The sequence below is a fragment of the Prionailurus viverrinus genome, chromosome X, assembly GCF_022837055.1.
Source record: "Prionailurus viverrinus isolate Anna chromosome X, UM_Priviv_1.0, whole genome shotgun sequence".
NCBI classification, from domain to species: Eukaryota; Metazoa; Chordata; class Mammalia; order Carnivora; family Felidae; genus Prionailurus; species Prionailurus viverrinus.
The window spans coordinates 53,408,802-53,433,257 of NC_062579.1; the positions used below are offsets into that span (position 1 = coordinate 53,408,802).

At 40.6% G+C, this 24,456-nt stretch overlaps 1 protein-coding gene across 9 annotated transcripts in view; it reads left to right on the forward strand.

Annotated features, from left to right (window-relative positions):
* Window positions 1-24,456, forward strand: part of NHSL2 (NHS like 2) — a 296,010-nt gene that overhangs the window by 266,419 nt on the left and 5,135 nt on the right. For 6 of the 9 annotated variants that reach the window (XM_047843556.1, XM_047843558.1, XM_047843555.1 and 3 more), the window contains one exon: window positions 251-9,798. In XM_047843556.1, the coding sequence (XP_047699512.1) occupies window positions 251-575 (325 nt within the window). In that variant the 3' untranslated portion in view covers window positions 576-9,798. Of the gene's footprint in view, window positions 1-250; window positions 9,799-12,894; window positions 12,906-18,166; window positions 18,178-23,446; window positions 23,450-24,456 lie in introns of those variants that run through there. The other 3 variants (XR_007148891.1, XR_007148893.1, XR_007148892.1) reach the window with 3 other exon arrangements.

The window sequence follows — 24,456 nt, forward strand, 5'->3', positions numbered from 1 at the left end:
AACTGAGCCTGCAGGCACAGGCCAAGCGACTCCAGCTGGAGGCATTGAAAGGGGTATAGAGAGAGGAAGCCAGACAAGGGACTCTGAGGACTTAGCAGAGAGAGAGAGAGAAAGCTGGTAAGTACAACTGCTTGCAAGGCTGCTGCATGGTAGCCCCCACATCATGCCACTGGCATTCATGAAATTATACAAAGCATTTAAGAAATATCTGCCACGTGAATTCACTTAAAGCAAACTTTTTCTTATTTAGGTCCAAAAGAAAGCTGCTTGGCTGGAAAGAGCCTGGTGAGGCCTTTGCTGGCGGCAGCAGACCAAGCTCCCATTCACCAATAAAGAACACAGCTGATTCTCCAATCAGTGAGTCATCTGCTTCTGCGGGGTCAAGTGGCAGTGCCAACCTAGATGCTGGCAGAAACGATGATTTCAAGGCCTTGCTACAGAAGAAGGGAAGCAAGACAACTCCAAGGTCCCGCCCCTCAGCAGCTGAACTGCTGAAGACCACTAACCCACTGGCTCGGAGAATTATTGCACAATTTTCAAAAGACTGTGAAACTACCGATGACCCTAGTACCTAAGTCCCGGTTCAGTTAACAGGGTTTAGTTACTAAACTTGAGTAGACAAAGGGGAAGAGAAAGGGTTTTAAAAAGTAATCATGGACATAACAGAAGAGCCTACATTTCTTTTACATTAACTCACACTCTGGACAGCAGGAGACAGGTCACTTTATCTAGAACTAAATCATCAGGCACTTTAATCATCTTCAGACCTTTTACATTTTCATACTTACAATCTTGCCATTACCCAATTACCGATTTTCTCCTTATCTTCCCCCAGTGTTGTGCCCTGAGAAGAAATTCTCAGATGCAAGGGCACATGTACCATCTTTTCAATCAATGGCCAGGCTGCTCCATCCCTGACTCCTGTCACTGAGGGGCACAGTGTGAGAGTGGATTGGGGACTGCCAAAACTGGGGATCATAGGGTGCCATTGCTGATTATTCACTTTCCTGGCAAGGCCTTGATGGCCCTGTGTGGAGAAACAAAAAGACTCTGGTGCCTCTCCATCCACACTTAAATTCCCCCCACCAGAGAGGTTTGTGGCTGTGCACTTATTTCAGCATGGGGTTGATTGGATGGCTTTTGTCATTCAAAATATGAATGTGAGTCTGTCTTGAAATTCATGCCTTTTTCAGTTTGATTGTCTATGCGGAGATCAGGGTGATGACATTCAATAATCATGTAGACTACCCCCCCCCCCCGCCCCCACCAACTAGGAAAAGTCAGGACTGGGTTGCTTTGGATGAATCAAGTTCAGCCAACAAATGAGGCAGCCATTTGTTCACTCAGATCTATCCAAGGTAACTTGTACATTGCGCCTTGAAATTCTTCAAGTGTCTGTCAACAATGATAGCTAGAATCAGTGCCCAGCTCATGCTGCATTCTAAGAACTCTTGTTTCATTTGCATATAACCTTCATTACAGGAAGTAATTAGCTGAAGGAACAGCATCATCAAAGGCTCAAGGAGGAGAGAAAGTAAGTGTAACTTGTCCACCTCCATTCAGTTTAGATTGTGGTTTGTGGTTCCTTTTGTTTTTGTTTAAAGGAAGTCTTACTCTGTTCCCAAACCAAGAATGTATGGACTAAAAAGAATATATCCAAAACCTAAAAGGCAGCCTTGCAAGTGGCTGTGGCCCATAACACACACACAAAAAGGGCTACTTTTTGACATTTATGTTCCACTGTGTGACTGACTTTACATTAACTATGTTGGGGGAGAGTGTAGGAACTCGGGGGAAATGAGATGCTGACGGACCCCCCAGAGCAATCATTGTGACTGCCCCCCACACAAGCTTATAGGCACTAACTATTCTTGTCAGTTCAATTTTCTAAGCAGAGCAAGAAAAGTAATTCATTTGATTTTCATGTGTCTGGTTTTGGGGAGGTTGGGGGAGAAAAACAGTCAACGCATTGAACAAAAACTGGCTGACCAATAATGGAGGGTTAATGGTCCACATTCCTGAGAAGGGAAAAGAAAAGTCAAATGCAATTGTAGCCTGATTCCTGGACCCCTTCCTCCTTCACTGCCACCCCCCCAACCCAACAGATTCATTGGCCAACATCCTGGATGATGCAGAAACTGCCCCAGAGACAAGCAGATCTTGATTTTGATAGGTCACATCGCTCACCAATGAGAAGCAAGCTCTTAGCTCCACTACCCACACTCCTGCAGACAGAGCAGCTGAAAAACTACACTGAGAGCTGAGAAGACTTGGGCCTCTCATTCAGAGGTCTTAAGCCTAGGCCCTTGGTTGGTACAGGTCTGAATTCTAGACTTCTAAGTGCAGGCCAGGCTCATCAACTTCTTTGCAATCAGCACTGCCCCCTAACTTAGAGGCCACTTAAAATAATAAACAGTGAGAACCCAGTTGCTTTTGAAAGCATTCAAACTATTTGGTTTGAAGGTCCAGATCAAATTTCAGGGGTTTTGCCTGAAATAAAATAGATTCATTCCTGGCCTGAATTTGTATCTGAATGCCACACTTGTCTGCCCCAGACTCAATTCCAAAAGACAGAAACATTTTTCCTCTGCAGGGAAATGAAGGGGTGTTCATGCTTTGGCCTAACAAAAGTGAAAGGCTGCCAGGGCCTTCTCATTGGGAACCACTTTGAACAGCTGAGCTCTGAAGCCAAATGAGAGACTCATATAGTACAGGATGTGTTACTTCTACTGGTTTTTCTGGAAGCTTCTTGTTTGCTACTTCTAGTGGGTTTCACCTTTCTGTCCCTGGGTGGTTTTCCCAAAAGATTCTAAAGCTGAATGCCCAGACACTTTTATGTTTTGCCGTTACCTCGAGTCTTGCTTTCCTCTACAATAGTCTGTATACCTGGAATTTTTGTAACATCTTCTGCATCATTACTATGGCCTTCAAATACCCAGTGGTGTTTCCATTAGCACAAGAGGATTTGGGGCAGAGATTTTATGGTCAGAGGTAACATTGAGGGCAAGAAATATTCCTTTAATATTTTGCAACAGGTGGACCTAATCCCAGGCAAACAACCAAACTGTAGAATTTGTTAGTCACTGATGACTATAACACCAAACATCTTTCCTATTCCTAACCCTCAACCTCTCTCGTCCCCATGATTATAACACCAACTCTCCCACCGAGGCACACAGCACAATGTTTGCTGCCCTCTGTACCGACTCTGTTAAGACCAGAGAAGAGAGGCTGACAGCCCCTCCATGTAGGCTTTCAGAGACCTAGTACCACCATGGTTACTAGTGCAAATAATAATGATCACAATTTTTGAGCATGGAATACAGAAGGGGTTCAAGTAAAATGAAGTTTGCCACAGGACGTCAGCTTCCAATTCAAGTTGTTTCTATCCTTTTGTTTGCTCTGATTCCAACCAATAGCCACAGGTAGCTCTGCTGGACTAACCTCAGTGTAGTCATGAGTAGAGGGAGTCATCCCCAGGAGAGGTCAATGGGTAGCAAAGAGTGATTTACTCTTGGTGGGTATTCATTACGTATTTGTGGTTCAAATGTCAAGAGTAGAGAGCAAGCCATTCTTGGTAGAGCAGGAAGCCTCGCTGGTATCTCCTCTCCTTTGTCTGCCTCATCTCTCACCTAAGCCTCCCACCTGGCCCCAACTTGTCCCTCAGCCCTGACTCCTGTGAACTGCATCCCTAACCTACAGCTTACCCTTTAAGGAGGCAAGACCACAAACAGCGAAATAGTTCGTGTTAGCCTAATGACCTCAAATAGACCAATTGGTCTGAAGGCATCACCTTGAATGTGCAAAGACTAGAGAAGATTCTATAAAGGCTTACAACAAGCATTTCACTGGACATCCATTTTAAATCTCTAGACAACACGGATCAGATTGTGATCCTGCAGTACCTATCTGAGCAGATGTGTCCGTGCACCTGCCCTCTTCCTGATAAACAAACTATTCCTTTAAAAATTGAGTTTGTGGCCAGTGCTCTTGTTCCTCACCAGTGCAGCCTTCCATCATCACCAAGTCTGTAACACAGTAGTAGGCTTTCACTTTAATTTGATTTTCCAGGGCCAGGACTAGAGTGAGGTGAACGAAGCGCCCACTCTCAGGGCCGCACAAGTGCCTTACCCTCGTCTCAGCCCTGCGCTTTGCACTCTATGAATATCAGTTTATCTTCTTCCTGTGAATAAGTGTGGTTCCTCTGATAAATCCCTGTTGTTGCACCAAATGTTTTATTGCCATCTCTTTTTTCCATTGCTATAAGCCTTTGTATGCCTATACATCTAAGAATAGACAATATTATCAGAAAACATGGTTGATTTCTAAGCAACCTGCTCCAAGTGGCAAGTTAGCACCCATTTTCAGTAGGGATGCAGACGGAGACAGCCCTTCAGCACAATAGTGAATAGGCTGGAGGTCTGCCATTGGGATGGATCTTCATTCTCCTTTTTCTGCTCCATTTTCCCCAGACCTTGCTTCCCAGTCCCAACTCTCCTGAGTGCCTCCTAGTTTGTTCTCTTTACTAAGAAAAACATGGTCTCAGGAAAGGGATAAAGTCCTTTAACATCATAAGGCTTAATGCTACCTTTTTTGAGGGTCGCTTGCATTATAACAGGGGAAAAGCCTTAAGCCAAAGGAATTGAAGTTCTGCCTGTAGAATTCTAGGCCTTGATTAGCTGCAAAGTGTATTTTTCACCACAGAAAGGCCAAATTCCCTGAAAGCTAACTCCAGAACATAGAAAATACCTTAATCTCCTGGAATTATTGTATTCCATTGCTGGTGGTTGATTAAATAGTCCTGATACCCCATGCTGTTCTATTGGACAAGGGACCAAGGGACCACATCTACCAAGAGACTCTCAGAAATGGCTACTGAAAGCCATTGAGAAGGCCACGATCATATTGTACATTAACATTTTTACACAAATGGAATTAATACTAGTCATTTTAGTAAAAGAACACAAGGACTTAGAGTTTGTGAAAATGTGTCCTGTTTGTGAAAGGTGAAACTGTCTGATCAATGTCTGATCCATATTGGTCTCTTGGTGGTGGTGGTAATTATTAAACTTGCTAGAGGTACAACTTTACTAAACACAAGCCTCTGCTTCCCCTGCCCTTATTTATGTTTTGTGCTATCACTTCAGCTTGGTGTGAGAGAGACCAGATCTATACCAGAGCATCCAGTCCCTCCAAAGTCTTTGCTCGTATTTTAGCTATAAGTCACCAAGGTATTAGGGATTTAAAACGACAAGAGTGGGAAGAGCTGCCTTAGTCAAAGAGCAGCAAAAATGAAAATTTAAACAATGACATGGAATAAAGTTTTAGAATATTCTGACACAGATTTAGATAGGAATATGGCAGTAAACAGTTATAGCCAAATATTTGAGGTGCTTTTCATAAGTTTAGCAAAAATTAATTTGCATAAGTAATGGATTGTGTGAAGTAGGAATATACATTTGTTCAGTAAAAGCCCAAAATCAAAGCCAGTGGTTCTCAAAGTGTCATCCCAGAAACAGCAGCAGCAGCAGCCCTGGAGTGTGTGTGTGTGTGTGTGTGTGTGTGTGTTCCAGTGATGTTACTTCTCCAAGCCCCTGAATCACTATAGCCACAACTGTTCAAATGATTTCAAACTTTCCCACCATTTCTGCTGTCATCACAGTGATTGGTCTCTGGCCAAGTGATGTATATTGTGTTGGTCAGGTATACATTTGTTTGGTGTTAAGAAATTACCAGATTGAATCAACTACTCACTTAACCTGCAAAACTCTTGATTTGACTTAGCCAGCATGTCTGGCCCATTTTGGATTTAATTTTTTTGAATTCACAAATAGGAAAAAAGGAAAAAAGTGTTATGTTTGGTATTGCCAACCCTTAAATACCTATCTTCACCAAGGTGGCTGTTCTCTAGGAGGGCTCTGATTTTAAGATTTTGCCTACATAGTAGAATTTGAGATCAACAAATACACCAACAAAATCTGAACTGGAACAACCAATTAACCCCCCTCAGCTTCTTTTCAATGCCAAGCTTTATAGAAACTTATTCCTTATGTGGTGTTCCGCTTTTTTTTAATGTCCAATTTTACCAAATGTTATGCATGCAAATGCAACATTGTGCTCACTGTATAAGTCACCCCAAACTCATTTTCTCCTCCATATGTGTGGTGGTAAAGAAATATCAATATGTATGTTCTTACCTCTCCTGATCAAATCTGTAAATTACAAATCTTTTCATTAATTTTTAAATGAGATATATTTACTCTGGCTAGTAGTTACAATTTTATTCTTTTTATGATATTTCATCGCTACTCTTTTCTACTGACTCCAAAACTTACTTTGGGGAATATTTCTTACTTCTAGGTTGTTGTATTTATCTTATTTCTATATTTATCTGTAGCCATGGAATGTTAGGAGTGAAAGGGACCAACCTCTCATTTTACACATGAGGCCCAGAAAGGTCAAATAACTTACACAAGGTCACACACACAGTAGCAGGGCCTGGCCTCAGTTCCAGATCTCCTGCCTCTGGGGCCAGTGTTTTTTTTCATTTAAAGGGCTGCATTTATAGAAGACCCACAGCTGGCTTCTACATTTATGACACATGGATTTCCCAGGTATTTCAACAAACTAATATATTTGCTTTAAGGGAAACTGCTCAAGATTTCTTTAAGTTGAATCCAAGGACAAATCTGATTTTCAATTTAGAAACATTCATTTCCCCTCAAAATTCAGTATATGTTCCCTACTTTGTATATATTTTCCCTAAAAGAAGTTTGAAAAATGAATTTTTATAGATCAAATTCCACCTTTTAGTAGAGAAGCTTCTTTTCTAAGGGAATCATCTGGTGACTTCTTTTGAAAAACAAAGACTCCTCTTCTCAATGTCCCCCAATGTCTACTTTATTTTTAGTCTCAACTTTTGTAATTGGTGTTTATTTAAAGTAGGACAAACCAATATAGGCTTTCCTAGAATCTACTTTATCCTTCCCTTCTTAAACTTTATGAGATATCAGACTGTTACATGCTCATGAGATATTTAGTTGTATTCTAGAAACTTCACCTAGCTTGATGTTATGTCAATCCCTGGGCTCAAACTTTATCTCCATCTTATCAAAAAATAACAAAATTCCCTAATCACCTCTGTGCTCTGCATGCATTCTCTTTTCTGGAACATTCTTTGCCTAGTGTGACTCTTCTCTTTAGCTATTCTTGGGCTTCCTTCCATGGTCCGTGCATACCTTATTATTCTGTGGAATTGAAGGCAGTGTCCCTTTAGGGTTATGCTAGTTGCATGGAGTGGTAGTTCCAGTTATTTCCATTGTTCCCTTGTTTCCACTGGACCTCCTCTGGTTTCTATGTTCAGGAATGCTCATAGATTGATGGGATCTAGACCAGGGGTTGACAAACTTTTTTTGTAAAGGGCCAGATAGTAACTAGTTTAGGTTGGGGGGGTGCACATGTGGTCTCTGTAGCATATTCTTATTCGCTGTTGTTTCTTTGTCTTACAATACTTTAAGAATGTAGATACCATTCCTAGCTCTTGGGCCATATAAAGCCCCAGGCTGGATTTGACCTGCTTGTCATAGTTTACTGACCCCTGGTCCAGACAATGTTCTGTAACAGGCATTTCTGTGACGGGACCCATGTGATAACTGGGTTGTATACTGGGTGATATGGCTCACTGCCCTCCTATCTACTTCACTGTCAGACCAGTCTGCACAGAAGTGGGTGCAGAGGGGCTGCATATGCCAACCCATTATTCTTTGATAGGGTACTCATCATTGACTCTCTCACTCACTACCTTGGTGTAGAAATCCTCATTCTTTTCTCCAGACCTCCTGTCCTGGTTATCCAATGTGCCTCTTATTCCTTGAGTTTGAGGTAAACTGAGCAGGAAGAATGGATTTCTGAGTTTTCTTATTTCTTTTGTCCCTATATTGGTCTCCCGAACTTTCGCTGGGGACCCTGGCCCTGGGCCATCTGGCCTGACCTGCCCTATATTGCCGTCACAAGTTTAGGGCTGTCTCTGGAAAGTCTGTTGGCCCAGGCCATGAGATGCCAGTTTGGTCTGCAATTTCCTAGGGAAATCACCAGCACTCTTGATTCCCATAGTTGGTTTTGAAACCCAGAATGTCCATGTGTCCATTTTCTATAATGTAATTTGGATCTGTTCTAGACTTACTCCAGCAAGAAAACCAATGAGGTATAGAAGGTACTCTGTGTCCACAGTGTTTTCCTGTCTAAACCCCCTGCCTCCTTGGCCCCCCAGGCCCCAGGATGGACTCCCTGAGATGCCCTGTGCAGCACCACAACCAGCAAGCATTCAGCATACCACCACCTCCTGTTTTCTGAACCTTTAAAAGGATCCCTAGGGGTACCTGGCTGGCTCAGTCAGTAGAGCATACAACTCTTGATCTCAAGGTTTGAGTTCAAGCACCATGTTGGGCTAGACCTCACCTAAAAAAAAAGAAAAAAGAAAAAGAATTCCTTAAATATTCCTCAAACCCTACATCTTGCTGCCATCTCTACCTCTCATGCTACCTGGAAGTCTAAAGCTCAGATTCACATTTCACATTTTTCTCATGTAAGCATTGAGAGATATGAGTGAAGAAGGTGTGTGCCTGTGTGTGTGAGCCTGGTTTCTCCAATGGAACTGTGAAGGCCCCATTGACTACTGTATATGTCTCTCTTCCTTCTCTCTCCCTCTCTCCCTCTCTCCTTCTCTCTCTCTCTCTCTCCCTCTCTCTCCCCTCCTCTCTCTCTCACACACACATATGCACACACACGCGCGCGCGCGCGCAAACACACACACACACACACACACACTCCATCTAGTGTTTCATCAGTTCTCTGGTCCAGATGTAGGTCTGATGGGGCTGGTCAAGAAGGGGATGAGGCATCATCCTGAGGAATTTCCCTTTTCTTGTTTTTTGAAACTTTCTTTCTACTGGTTTGTGCTGGCTTCTCTCAGGAAGCCATTTGAAGAAACTCTCTGCGACAATTGGGAACAAGCTGACATATAAAGAGCAAGGACTTTAATTTGATATGAACTCAGTCACTCAGACATACCTCCCAGGCTGCAGTTTTTCCTATCTAAGCAAATTGCTTCTTAGGACCTTTAAGCTTCCTTTCTGTCATTTGAGCCCAGGGATCTACCCACGTATTGAAAACTAAATCTTAAAAAGTCAGAGGCATGAGTAACTTTCAGGATTTTCCTATTTGAAAATATCTATGAAGCAGTTTCTTTCTGCCTTTGCTTTAAAATTTCCAGACTTAGGAAGGGAACCAGGTTTATGCCTTGGACTCTAAGGCAACAAAAGACCTACACTTGCAAAAAGCAAAATGAGGAAGGAGGACTGGCTAGTCCTACTATGCATAGTCAGGAGACAGACTTTTTTGTTTCATTAGCACTTACCAGTCGGTGCTTACTGAGTGCCAACAATGCACTTAAGAAAAAATAAAGGAGACAGGAATTTACAGACTAATATCCTAAACTAGAAGGCAGAGATAAGGCAATTCCCCCAGTGATAAGAAAGTGTCCCTGGATAAAAATTTCAAGAAGCAGCAGAAATTAGGAGAGACCATAATCCCAGGCTTTTTAGAATTCCAACACAAAATGGAAGGAAGCCCCCTCTGTGGGGTGATATTACAAAGGGTTTTTCTTTTCTTTATTTTCTTTCTTTCTTCTTTTTTTATTCAAGCATTCCATACTGGCTTGCTACCAGCAATTGAGCTGTATTCTTTATATAGCTAGAGCTGTTTGTGTCTTCTCGAAATAAACTGTTTCTGTTAAAATCATTTTCTGTTTCACCCTCTGGTTTTCATTGTAGCAGTGATGCCTTTATTCAGACACTAAGCCCAGTTCATGAGCATGTGTTACCAGCCATGCAAGTGTGGGGCACACACACATGGGGTTTGATTCTCACAAACCCCTGAGAGCCCAAAGCGTATATGCAGGACACAGTGTCTTGCAGAAACCTGGCCCACAGAATGGTGAACCTAAGGGACATGGTCAGGTAATTCGTGTTCAAGGACTTTGTCTCAGGGATTTGAGTATGACTGCTTATTGGAAGCAACAAGGGGCCGCAGAGGAGGCGGGGCTCTGGTGAAGTGGGCAGCAGTTGCCAGGCTCCTGAGAGGAGGAGGTTGCTGTAGCAACTGTGCTCAGGGCATGCACTCCCTCTTTGTTCTCTGGCTCAATGAAGCCATCCAGCAGGGCAGACCAGAGTGAGTCTGGGCTGGGCGCAAAAAAACAGACCAGATGTGGCCCATATCACTTCCATCCCTCAAAAAGGGTCTGATCCCACCATGCAGGTAGTGATAACTATATTTAAGGGTCAACTCTCATCCAAAAGGAGTTTCGTTCTCTATTCCCAACTGGCCCAAGCATGTAAGGCTGAGGCCCTTGCAGCCAGCATCCTTGTCTTCCCAGGCCCTACATTAGCTCATGTCCTCTGATAATACCAGGTTGTTCTTCCAAAAAGACACAACAGAAATGGAAACAACCTAGAAAACTCACAAGGGAAGGGAGAGGGGCCAAGGCGACTCTCATACAATAGCAGGTGTTAAGATTTAAGATAAAGGTCAGATAAAGGCTGGCTCAAGGTGGACCTCATGGCAAGCAGTACCTCAGTGGGACCTTGTGGTGCAGAGTTTAATGGTCACTCTGGCAGGGTCACAGCCTCCTTGTTCTACCATACCACAAGTTGGAGAAGCTTTTAGGGACTGGCCCACACTGATGAGACCCACAAAAGACATGTCAAAGGCAGGGTCTGGTATATTAATTAACCAAAGAGAGAATATGCCTTTAAAACACAGGTCATAGGGGCACTCAGCTGGCTCAGTCACTGGAGCATGCAACTCTTGATCTCGGGATTGTTGAGTTCAAGCCCCAGGTTGAGTGTAGAGATTACTTAAAAAATAAAATACAATCTTGAAAAAATACAAAAAACCAAAGCATAGGTCATAAACAGGATGCCTGCAGGCTGAATTGAGCTCATACACACTGTGTGGAGTACAAACACTGTCTGGAGTTGTTTTTCAATTTTTAAAAATTTAGGTGGGCACAATCTCTGCAGTTAACTAGTTCCTCATCTGTCCCTGTTATATTAAACCCAAACAGCTTCGTTCATGTATATTACCTGCTATGCCCCTGAAGGCATTTGAGCCTGTGAACCCTGCATCTAGGTGAAGTTGTGGGTTGAGTTCCCCCAGGAAGCACTCTGGGGTGGAGTTTGGTGAGCAAGATGTTTATTAGGGAATGCTCTAGGGAGCAACATCTGTAGGAGAGAAGAGAAGGAAATAGGTTTCTCTTGTATCACTTTATTCCTTGTTTGATTTGTTGCTGTAGGGGCCCAATAGGCTGTAGGAAGCCTATCATCCTATTTCACTATTTCACATAAAAAGGGAGCCTCATACCACACTAAGAAAGAAGTTCCAGTTGGATAAAAACCTAAATATGAACAGCAAAAATATGAAGCTTTTGGAAGATAATATAGGAGAATATCCTCATGAACTCACAGTACAGAAGGATTTCTTTTTTTTAATGTTTATTTATTTATTTATTTTTGAGAGAGAGAGAGAGCAAATGAAGCAGGGACAGAGAGAGAATCCCAAACAGGCTCCACACTATCAGTGCAGTGCCCAATGCAGGGCTCGATCCCACAAACTGTGAGATCATGACCTGAGCAGAGACCAAGAGTCCGGATGCTTAACCAACTGAGCCACCCAGGCACCCCAAGAAGGATTTCTTAAACAAAACACAAAACCACTAACCATAAAGGACAAGTGATAAAATTCAACTGCTTTAAATCTAGGAAACCATTTAGTGAGTGAAAATGCAAGCCACAAAAAAGGAAAAGATACTTGCAACACATATAACCAACAAAAGAACTAGTATTCAGAATACACAAAGAACTCCTACAATGTAGTAATAAAAAACAGAGAATTCAATAAAAAATGGGGAAAAGACTTATGTGGACTCATGATAATAGAAGAAATCCAAATATCCAATAAGCATAGCAAAGTGCTTAGTCTAATCTATTAGCAGAGAAATGATAAATGAGGGAGGATGAATTACAACGGGGTAGGGAGAAACTTGTGGGCATGATGGCCATGTTCATTATCTCAATGGTTCTGGTTTCACAGATGTTAACTCATCAAATTGTCACTCTAAGTATGTGGAGTCTGTTGTATATCAATTATACCTCAATAAAGCTGTAACACACACACACACACACACACACACACACACACACACGCACACACACACAATGATATACCATTTCACATCCACCAGACTTGCAAAATATTTTTAAGTGTGGCAGTAACTAGTGTTGAGGAAGACGTGAAGGAACAGAAACTCTGACACACTGTGGTGGGCATCACTTTGGTTGGTTGGTTCAACCACTTTGGAAAACAGTTTGTCTTTCCCTATTAAAGTTGAAGATACACATCCCCCAGGACCCAGCAATTCCACTCCTAGCAATACAACCCAGAGAAATGTGTAGATCTTTCCCAAAAGAAATACAGAAGATTCATAGTATATTGCACATAGCAGCCCAAACTGAAAACAACTGAACGGTCCATCAAGAGGAGAACAAGCAGACTGCAGGATTCTATACAGCAAAGGCAATTAAACTACAACACATGTAACAACATTATGGAGCACAGAAATAAGAAGTTGAGCAAAAGAAGCAAGATGCATAGGAACACATACAGGATGGTTCCATTTATATAAAGTGCAAAACAAGCAAAACTAAACTCTTACTTAGGGATGCATAGGTAGATGATAAAACTATAAAGAAAACAAGGAAATTGTTATCATAAATGTTAGGAAAGTGGCTCCTTAGAATTGAATGGGTCAGGGGTGCCTGGGTGGCTCAGTCAGTTGAGCATCTGACTCTAGATTTCAACTCAGGTCATGATTCCAGAGTCGTGGGATGGAGCCATACAACCGGCTGGCTCTGTGCTGATCATGGAGCCCTGCTTAAGATTCTTTCTCTCTCCCTCTGCCCCTCCCCTGCTTGTTCCCCTCAAATTGAAAAAAAAAAGTAGAAGGGTCCATTGTAATTGATGAAGACACAGGGAAGGATTCTGGGGTATGAGAAAAGTTCTATTTCTAGAACTGGGCATGGTCAAACTGGTGTGCACTTGTAAACATTTTTACAAGTGTACAAAGTGTATATTTGTTTTAAATACTTTTCTTAATGTATGTATGTTGTATTTTACAGTAAGAACATTTTTTAAGACCCAGGATACAATTGTGAGTTATGCCAAATTTACAGGAAGGGCTGAAAGAAAAGGAGTCTAGGAAAAAGACAGCAGGCAGCAAACCAGGAGGAGAGAAACAGCTCCCAGATTTCCAAAACGGAGTGAACAACAAGCACCAAGTCTTATCCACCCCTGCTCTGCAGAACACATCAGAGTGGGGCTCAGAGCCACCAGCCTGTGTCCTCACATCCCTAACAGGAATATGATCACATAAGAGAAAAATGAGCGAAGGCATAAGCAGATGAGAATAAATACTATTAGAAGGCAAACATATGGGGAAATGTCTACTCTTCCTTAATGAGTGAAGACATACAAAATTTTAAAAACTGAATGGCCATTTTTTGCCTATTATAGTAGCTAAAATTGAGGGGAGGCGGAAGAAATTACAATATGTCAGGCTGAAAGAGTACCAAATTGATGCATGATTACTGGCTGCTAACACTATGAATAAATACCATTCCTTTAAAATAAAATCTGGCAATATGCATCAGGAAACTTTACACGATCATGCCATTTTACTCAGTACTCTTGCTTCTAGGAATCTATGCTAGGAAAATTATGCAAAGGAAAGAAAAGGATATATGAATGAGTCTGGAAGTGACCCAAGTATCCCTCAACAAGTAAACCATTGAATAGCAACCTTAAGTGCCACTAAGTAAAAATCATAATTATGATAATGGGGAAGGAAGGAAACTAGCATTTATTGAGTGACACTTTTTTGACCTGTATTATAATAAGTGTATTACTTTATCTAGTTTGATGCAACCACCTCCAAAGTCTTTTATTGTTACTTCCATTTACATACAGAGAAACTGTAGCTCAGAGAAGCTCAGAGAAGCAAGTTAACTCATCAAAGCTAACACAGTTGTGAGTGGCAGAGCAAAGATTTGAGTAAACATCCATCTGAATAATAAACCTCTGTTATTTTTACTCCATTACACTACAATATGAAAAAAAAAAAAAACTTCTCCTGGCATTTCCTGAAGTATTTTCCCCCAAACACACAGGTTATGGCTAATAGTGTTTTTTTTAATATCATATTTAGAAGTTTATTTTTTTCAGTTTATTTATTTTGAGGTGGGGGGAGGGAGGAGAGAAACAGACAGATCCTAAGCAGGCTCCTTGCTGTCAGTGCAGAGCCGGACATGGGTCTTGAACTCACGAACTGTGAGATCATGACCTGAGCCGAAACCAAGAGTTGGACACTCAACCGAATGAGCCACCCAGACGACCCTAAAAGGTTTCTTTACCCCTAGACTTCTCAGGCATTTAATTACACTTTCATCTATTCAACAAGTATTTACTGGGTATGTCAGACACTTAGGTGTTGGGGATGCAGCAATGAACCAGAGAGACAAGAACCCTGCCCTCATGAACCTTATATTCCAGTCAGCAGAGGCAAAATGCAAATAAATACCCCAAATCACCTCAGACTGCAGCAGAATTAACAGGGCAACATGATAGATGGGAACTGGGATGTTGGGGGGGGGGGGCTAGCCTAGATGGGTTGATTACAGAAGGTTCCTCTGAGATGACTTTTGAACTGAGACCTCAATGGGCCTGAAGGGAGAGTCTTCTGGCCAGGGGGACAGCAAATTCAAAGACCCCAAGGAGGGAGAGAGTTTGCTGTTTTCAAGAAACAGAAAGAACCACAGCATGGCTGGGAGATAGTGAGTGAAGCATAGTGACCATGGTAAGGAGTTTGGATTCTATTGTAAGAGCAAAGGAAAGCCATTGGAGGGTTTCTGGAGGATCAGTGACATGTTTTGATTTTTTAAAAATCATTCTGGAGGGCACCTGAGTGGTTCAGTCAGTTACACATCCAACTCTTGATTTCAGTTCAGGACATAATCTCATGGTTCATAAGATGAAGCCCCACATCTGGCTTTGTGCTGACAGCACAGAGCCTGCTTGGAATTCTCTCTCTCCCTCTCTTTCTGTCCCTTCCTTGTTCTCTCTCTCTCTCTCCTCCCTCCCTCCCTCTCAATAAATAAATAAACTTAAAAATTAAAATAAAAAAATTCTTGCTGTTCTGTGGCAAATAGGTTAAAGTACGAATGAAGGTAGGAGACCAACGAGGAGACTACTGCAGCAAGCTAGGCAGAGAGGACAGTGGCTTGGGCTAGGGTGGTGACCACAGATATGGAGAGAAGCAGAAGGATTTGGGTTTATATCATGAATATTGAGCCAACTGGACTGGCTGGTGAATTGGAATTGGGTGACAAGTGAAAGGAGGAATCCAGAATGATCTCTAGGTTTTGGGCTTCACCAATTGCGTGGATGGTGGTGTCATTTATTAGAATGGTGAAAATTTGAGAAAGAGAGGGGTTAGGAGGGCCAAATGAATGAGTGGTTATGCTTGAAATATTTTAAATTTGAGCTGCCTATTGGGCATACAAGTGGTGATGCCAGGTGGATTGGCAGTCCAGGGCAGTAGTCAGGGCTGGAGAGAAATTTGGGAGTCCTTGGAACATTAATGGTTTAAAGCCTTGAAACTGGATGAGTTTCCCTAAGGGGAAAAGGTAAATAGAGAAGAGAAGAGGACCTAGGATGAGCCCTGGGGCTGTCCAATATTTAGGCATCCAGTAGAGAAGGAACAACCAAGATAGAAAATTGAGTCGTAAACTGCCAAGATAAGGGCTCTCAAGTGCGGTATTCCCAAGCCTTCTTTTCTTGATCATGGAACCTGTTTGTCATGGGGCAGCTTGTGCTCAGCAAAACACGGAGGGAAATGCTGGCTTACGCTATAGCAAGTGGAAGGGCATAGAAAATGGTATACCAATTATGATTGCAACTGTGCACAGCCATGTACAGAACATGCCTGGCACATGTTGAATAAATTAATGAATGACGAGTAATACGCATATGGACAAAAACCACAACACAAGCACTACCAGGGAGTAAACAAAAATGACAGTAGTTGAGTAGTTGTTAGTACTGAAATATGACTGGAGACAGTTTTTCCAATTTTTCGGCAGTGTTTTGTTGACTATTTTTTTCCTAATGGTGTTTTGCCAATTCTGTGCATCCATCTGTCTCTGCTACATTCAGGGATACTATTCCCAGACACCCTGTAGAAATCCACTCTGCCTGTTTGCTCTTGCTCGTTTTGAAATCCCTGACACCTTTCCTGGACTGTTTAATTTTAATTCCATTCAGTTGTATCAACAAATATTTACAGAATCATCTTCAGCCTACAGAGGTGATATATAGAAGGCCCTGCTTTCACATTGCTCACAGTCTAAAGGGAGATGGATTTGTAAACCTTACTCAAAATCCACTTCTCCTCTAGTCCCCTCTAGTCTTCTTCAGTCTATCTGTGAACTTTGTTTATGCTTTCATGCTTCCAAATCAGTTCCATCTAGCTTCCAGCTGTGGCCCTACCCTTGCCCCTACACCTAGCCCATTAACATACCTAATTAACATAAATAAGCCCCAATGGCAAATATTTGGAATAAAAGATTACAGGGGAGTTTCCACCACATACGTGATTTCTTTGAGTTCCCGAATAAACTGTCTTTACAGACATTTGTTCATTATTGGTTTTTGTTTGTTTGTTTGTTTGTTTGTTTAAAATGTTTATTTATTTTGAGAGAGAGAGAGAGAGCACCAGCATGGGTAGAGGCAGAGAGAGGAGAGAGAGAATCCCAAGCACAGAGCTCAACAGAGGGCTCAATCCCACATACCATGAGATTATGACCTGAGCTAATATCAAGAGTCAGATGCTTAACTGACTGAACCACCCAGGCACCGCTGTTCATTGTTGTTAAACAAGTCTCTGTGTGTATGACTGTTGCTTCTCTTTGTTTTTGAAATAGCTCCTAAGGATTTTCATAGATTTTGCTAGAAGGCACCTTACACTGTAAAACACCCCACCGTCCACCAGGATGTCATCTCATAGAGCTTTGATTATGTTAATTGATACATTTTGCAAAAAAAGAAAAAATACTGGTTCATGCAAACATAATTGCTTATGTTTGTTGAGAGGGTACTATGTGTCAAGCATTGTTCTAAATGCTTTATTCAAATTAATTGGTCAATCTTCCCAACACTCTGTTCTACACAGGAGATCAAGAAATGTTAAGTAACTTACCTGTGATATTACAGCTGGTAGGTGATAAAACTGGGATTCATACCCAGACAGTTGGGCTCCAGAGCTACCCTTACTATACTTGCTACAAACTTACATATACAGATACATCACATATCACTTTTTGTGTTGTTTTAAGTCAATTAACATTGATTACTACCTGGTTCACACTAACCTCTTAAAGCAAACCTAGCATACTTTCACATCATTAAGTTAGAAAGGCAAACACTTTGAGACACTAAAATGACCCACTAGACCATGTGAACTTAATATTCTTTCTAGAAAAAGCATTTTGTTGAGGTTACAGAGGAGTAACAGGTCTAACATTGCTAAAAACAGCTACTATCTTGAAACGTTTTAGGTGTAATACTAATCTCAAAGGAAATAAGCCCCCCAAAGGCCTGTAATTAATTTACTTTGCTTAAGAAATGTCGTTTCAGTGGAGCAAAGACTACCACATTGGAATCTTGCCATGGCACTGTTCCCTATAGAGCCAATTTAGTATTAGGCCAGAGGCCTTGGATGGAATCCAAAGGAGGTTTATTTCTGAAGTAATGAGATACCCTTGCTAGATGGCAACATCACTTCCTGAGGCAGTCTTATGGCCTGGATACAGAGAAAAAGTTTTATAGGAAGATCTTGCTATACTGTTAGCTAACTGAATGATCAGAGTAGCTCTTTTAAGAATAACAAGTTGGTGGAGAAATAGGCACCCTTAATCATGGTCAGTGGGAACATTGGCTGATCTCTCTTTGGAAAAAAGTTTGACAATTACTATGCAAAATTCAAAATTCTTTGTCCCAGCTGTTTCATATGTGGGAATCTATCCTACATATATCTCACATCTGTGTAAAATATACCTTTAAGATGTGTACTGAAGCACTGTTTGTCACAACAAGAGACCAGAAATAATCTCTAAGTGTAAATCAATTGGAAATCAGTTGGATAAATCATGGTACTTCCATCTAATGAAATTCGATGGAGCCATTAAATAAGAGAAAATATTCATACAGTGTAATACTACCAGCAACTTAAAAATAAACTGCTGCTACTCACAAAAGAAGTCAAATACAGAGGAATGTCTACTATATGCCTCCATCTATATGAAGTTCAGAATTTTCCTTTCTGGCTAAGATGAAGTAACAAGGACCAGATTTATTTTCCTGTCTGAAATAACAACAACAACAACAACAAAATAGAATATATGAAACTTTGGATTATGATTTTCAACACACTGGACATCAGTAAACGAAAAAAGCAAATTTCAGTGATCCCTGAGAGACCAGAAACAAACTAGGTGAGCCCTACAATTGTCCTGGCTTACTACTGTGTGAGAGTCTCCAGGCGATGGTTCAGGGAGGGGGAACCGAGTTTGAGCCCAGTGGACTTTCTGAATTGAGTAAATGGGGCTGAGAGTCCAGGAAGACCAAAGCAGCTGGAGTTAGCTTAGCAGGACAGTATTCCAGAGAGGAGGGCACTTCACAGAAAGAGAGACCCTCAGAGATCTGCAGAGAGTATTCCTCAAGTATTCAGATGAGTACTGATGAGTTTGAAGGAAACTGCCTGAAAGGAACAGGAGCAATTGCTGGGGCTACATAGGACCATAAGTAGCTCATGTTCCTACCAAATAAGAGCTGAAAAACTCCTAACTCATGGGGAATTGATTAGCATCTTCAGAAGGCTATTGCCTCAGTAGTGGGGCCAAATTAGATCTAGACTGAAGGCTATTCTGAGCCTTGCTTAACAAAGCTTTTAAAATGAGCCTCAAAGGAATTGTTTCCAAGTAACTTAATTGCATCCCAGAAAAAAACCTCAAGAAACCTTAAAGGAATATAAAAATCTAGCACACACAAACATAAATTCACAATGTCTATTATCCAATCAAATAATAAACATTGTGTAAGGCAGAATTACAAAATGGCTCCCCAAGACCTCCTGACCTAATCCCAAGAACTGTGAAATATGGTCTAATAGTATACCCATGATTATGTTAAGTTTGATGACAAAAGCTATTTGGGGGATGTAATTAAGAATACTAATCAGTTGAGGCGCCCAAGTGGCTCAGTTGGTTAAGCGTCCGACTTTGGCTTAGGTCATGATCTGTGGTTTGTGGGTTTGAGCCCTGTGTTGGTCTCTGTGCTGACAGCTCAGAGCCTGGAGCCTGCTTCAGATTCTGTGTCTCCCTCTCACTCTTCCCCTCCCCCATTCATGCTATGTGTCTCTCTCAAAAAAAAAAAACATTAAAATTTTTTTAAAAAAGTAAAAATTAATAAAAAAAGAATACTAATCAGTTGACTTTGAATTAATCAAAAGAGATGCTGGTGGGTCTAATCTAATCACTGAAATCTTAAAAGGGGAGTGTTTTCTCTGGATGGTAGTGGAGGATAAAGTTAGAAAGATTCCAAATGTGAGAAGGATTCAACAACACCATTACTAACTTGAAAATGGAGAGAGCCAAGGGTAAAGGGATAAAAGTGGCCCTGAGAAACTGAGAGTGGCCTGAGGCTGTCAGCCAACAAGAAAACAGGGACCTCAATCCTACAGGTACATGGAAATCTCCTGAATGAGTTTGGAAGCAGACTCTTTTCCAAAGGCTCCAGATAAGAGTCTAGACCAGCTGACTCCTGTTTTTCATTCTTGTGAGACCCTAAGAAGAGAATCCAGCCAAGCCTACCCATACTTCTGACCTATACAACTGTGAGATTATAAATAAGTGTTGTTGTTTGAAAGTGCTAAGTTTTGGGGCGCCTGGGTGGTGCAGTCGGTTAAACATCCGACTTCAGCCAGGTCACGATCTCACGGTCCGTGAGTTCGAGCCCTGCATCAGGCTCTGGGCTGATGGCTCGGAGCCTGGAGCCTGTTTCAGATTCTGTGTCTCCCTCTCTCTCTGCCCCTCCCCCGTTCATGCTCTGTCTCTCTCTGTCCCAAAAATAAATAAACGTTGAAAAAAAAAATTTAAAAAAGAAAGTGCTAAGTTTGTAGTAATTTGTAGTTAAAAAAAAACTAATAAAGTCATGTAAAGATGTAAAACAATACAACCCCTAAAAGAAGAAAAATCAATCAATATAAACAGAATCAGATGATATATTTAGTAGACAGGGATGTTAAAACTGATATTAAAATATCTTTCATATATTCAAGAAGATAGAGGAAAGAATAGCATAATAAGAAGAGAAATGAATAATATTTTTAAATACCCAGATTAAATGTCCTATAAATAACTGAGATGAAAAATATTCTAGGTAAAACTAACAGAGGATGTGATACTGCAGAAGGCAAGATTGGTGAACTTGAAAGCAGATAAAATAAACTTCAGAGCAAAAACAATATTAGCAAGTACAAAGAGGGAAATTACATAACAATAAAAGGGTTACAGAAATGATGTCAGCAAATTGGCCACCTAGGCAATTCCAAATGCGCATCTTTCCACAGAAACCTCAAAAAGCAAGAATAAACTGTTAGAACCAACTTTGTCAGAACTCTGGAAAATGGTCAAAGTTTTACAGTAACTAAGCAAATGCTGAATCAAGAAAGAGGAAACTTGAAATAGGGAAACTTTGTGGCTTTGTATTTGCCCCACTCCTTCCCTGGCTGGGTGTTGGTGCTGAAGATGACTACCTAACCTGTGTGTCCCTGGTCCCTGGTTTCAGAGGGAGCAGAGAAGATTTCATTTGAAAATCATTTTGTTCTAAGCTCTCTGGGGACTACCTAAAGGACTGATTGAAAATGCTTGTTTCTATTTTACTTACCTCAAAACTTGCTCAGGGAAGAAGGGTGGCAAGCATTGCCTGAAAATTTGTAAGGTAAAAGAAAAGCCTGAAGCCTTCTGGGGCAAAAGATTATAGTTGAGACATACAACAGATCACCTAAAGCCTGGGTGAGTTTCTTTGGGACGTTAGGACATTCAAAAGCACTTATATGTACTGGAGAACTTAGAAAGCCACATGCATGCCCAGAACAGAATGCATGCTCAGAAAAGATCTGAAAAGACTCTAATGTTTCATCTCTGGGTGATCTCAAAACTCAGTGCAAGCAGCAAGTGAAGGCTAAAGCAGAGCTGTAAATGGTCTGGCTAAATATTGAAAGAGTGACCCCACACAGAGCCAATCCACAAATACTGGGAAAGGAGTGGTTTGTTAATTGCATGTTTTCATTCTTGATGGTCAAGGAAACCTATGTTAAAATACTAGCTGTACGCAAGCTGAAAGAACAGAGAATTCAGGGCCCCACTAGAAGGAATACAGTCTTTACAAAAACAGTTTGGAAAAGTCGCTAAATGAATGTATGACTACAGCCTTCAACAGTCAAGAACAGCAAACCATGAGGAAGGACAAGAATCTGATTTCCAGAGTTGCCACACTATAATATTTGAACGTCCAATTTCAATCCAAAAAACACAGGCATAGAAAGAAATAGGAAAGTATGGCCCACTCACATGAAAAGAATAAATTGGCAAAGATTGTGCCTGAGGATATCCAAGCATGGGACTTAATAGACAAAGACTTTGAAACAACTCTCTTAAATATGTTCAAAGAGCTTAAGGACAGCAGGGCACCTGGGTGGCTCAGTCAGTTAAGCGTCCAACTTTAGCTCAAGTCATGATCTCACTCTCTGTGAGTTCAAGCCCCACATCGGGCTCTGTGCTGACAGCTTAGAGCCTAGAGCCTACTTTGGATTCTGTGTCTCCCTCTCTCTCTGCACCCCCCAACTCATGCTTTGTCTCTCAAAAATGAAAAGATGTTTAAAAAAAAATTTTAAGAGCTTAAGGAGCACTATCAACAACAGCCAAAGGACAGAAAGAGCCCAAATGTCCATTGATGGATGAATGGATAAAGAAGATGTGGTATATATATACAATGGAATATTACTCTGCAATCAAAAAGAATGAAATCTTGCCATTTGCAACTACATGGTTGGAACTAGAGGGCATTATGCTAAGCGAAATTAGTCAGAGAAAGATAAATATCATATGACTTCACTCATATGAGGATTTTAAGACACAGAACAGATGAACATAAGGGAAGGGAAGCAAAAATAATATAAAAACAGGGAAGGGGACAAAATAGAAGAGACTCTTAAATATGGAGAACAAACAGAGGGTTACTGTAGGGGTTGTGGGAGGGGGGATGGGCTAAATGGGTAAGGGAAATTAAGGAATCTACTCCTGAAATCATTGTTGCATTATATGCTAACTAATTTAGATGTAAATTAAAAAAATAAATTAAATAAAAAATAAAAAAAAAAGAGCTTAAGGAAACCATGAACAAAGAACTAAAGGAAGCCAGGAAAATTTCGTATGAGCAACATATGAATATCAATACAGAAATCAAAAAATTATAAAAAGGAACAAATAGAATTCTAGAGCTGAAAAGTACAGGAACTGAAATGAAAAATTTACTAAAGGGGATTAACAGCAGATCTGAGTAGGCAGAAAAAAGAATCAGCAAATTTAAGATAAGGCAATTAAAATTACTCAATTTGGGGAGCCAGAAAAAAAAAAGAATGAAGAAATGTGAACAGAGCATAAAGGAAGCAGGCCAACATACACCTATAATGGAGCTCCTTCTGTAGCTGCAGAAGGAGAAAAGAGAGAGAAAGGTGCAGAAAGAATGTATGAAGACATAATGGCCCCAGACTATCCAAATTTGATGAAAGACATGAATCTACAAGAAGTTCAACAAAAATAGGATACATTTTAGAAGATTCACACCAAAACACATTAAAAACAAACTATCAAAAGACAAAAAAAGCATCTTTTTTTTTAAGTTTTTTAAACATTTATTTATTTTTGAGAGACAGAGACAGAGCACAGGTGGGGGAGGGGCAGAGAGAGAGGGAGACACAGAATCTGAAGCAGGCTCCAGGCTTTGAGCTGTCAGCACAGAGCCCAAGTGGGGATTGAACCCACAAACCATGAGATCATGACCTGAGCCAAAGTTAGACACTTAACCGACTGAGCTACCCAGGCACCCTGACAAATAAAGAATCTTGAAAGCAACAAAAAAGAAATGACTCAGCATGTACAAGGGGATCCTCAATAAGACTTACAGCTGATTTCTCACCAGAAATCATAAAGGCCAAGAGACAGTGGGATGACATATTTAAAGTTCTGAAATTAACTGTCAACCAAGAATTCTATATTTAACAAAACTGTCCTTCCAAAATGAAGGACAAATTACAACATTCCCAAATAAACAAAATCTGGGAGAATTCATTATCTGTCGAAATGAAAGGACATTAAGCACAAATATAAAGCTATATGAAGAAATAAAGGTCCCCAATGAAGATAACTACCTAGGTAAATATAGAAATGAGTATTGTTGTATTTCTGGTAACTCCAATTTTTTTTTTATTTCCTACATAATTTAAAATACAAATGCACACAAAATAATTATAAATCTATGTTATTGGTCACACAATGTAAAAAAAAAACATAATTTGTTACAACAACAACATAAAAGGAGGGGCTGAGCTGTATAAGAGATTTTTTGTATGCTATTAAAGCTAAATTGGTATCAATTCATACTAGATCATTATAAACTTAGCATGTTAATTATAATCACTACAGTAACCACTAAGAAAATATCTAAATGTGTAAACAAAAGGAAATGAAATCAAAACAGTATACTACAAAATAAAAGGATCAAATTACCAAGAATACATAGCACTTCTAAGTGTGTATATGCCAAACAATAGAGCTGCAGTATATATGAAGCAAGAATTGATAGAATTGGAGGGAGTAATAGACAAAGCCACAATTATATTGAGGATTTCAACAACCTTCACTCAACAATTGATAGAAGAAATAGATGAAAAATCAGGAAGAGTATAGAAGTAATTAACAACACCAATGACCAACAGGACCTAATCTACATTTCTAGATCACTCCACCTAACAATGGCAGAATATATCATATTCTTTTCAACTATCCACAGAACATTCACCAAGAGAGACCATATAACCCTGGGCCACTAAAAAAAAAATCAACAAGTTTAAAAGAGCTAAAATAATATAGCAGGCCTTCTCTTACCACAATGATATCAAGTTAGAAGTCAATAACAGAAAAATGGCAAGAAAATTGCCAAACATTTGGA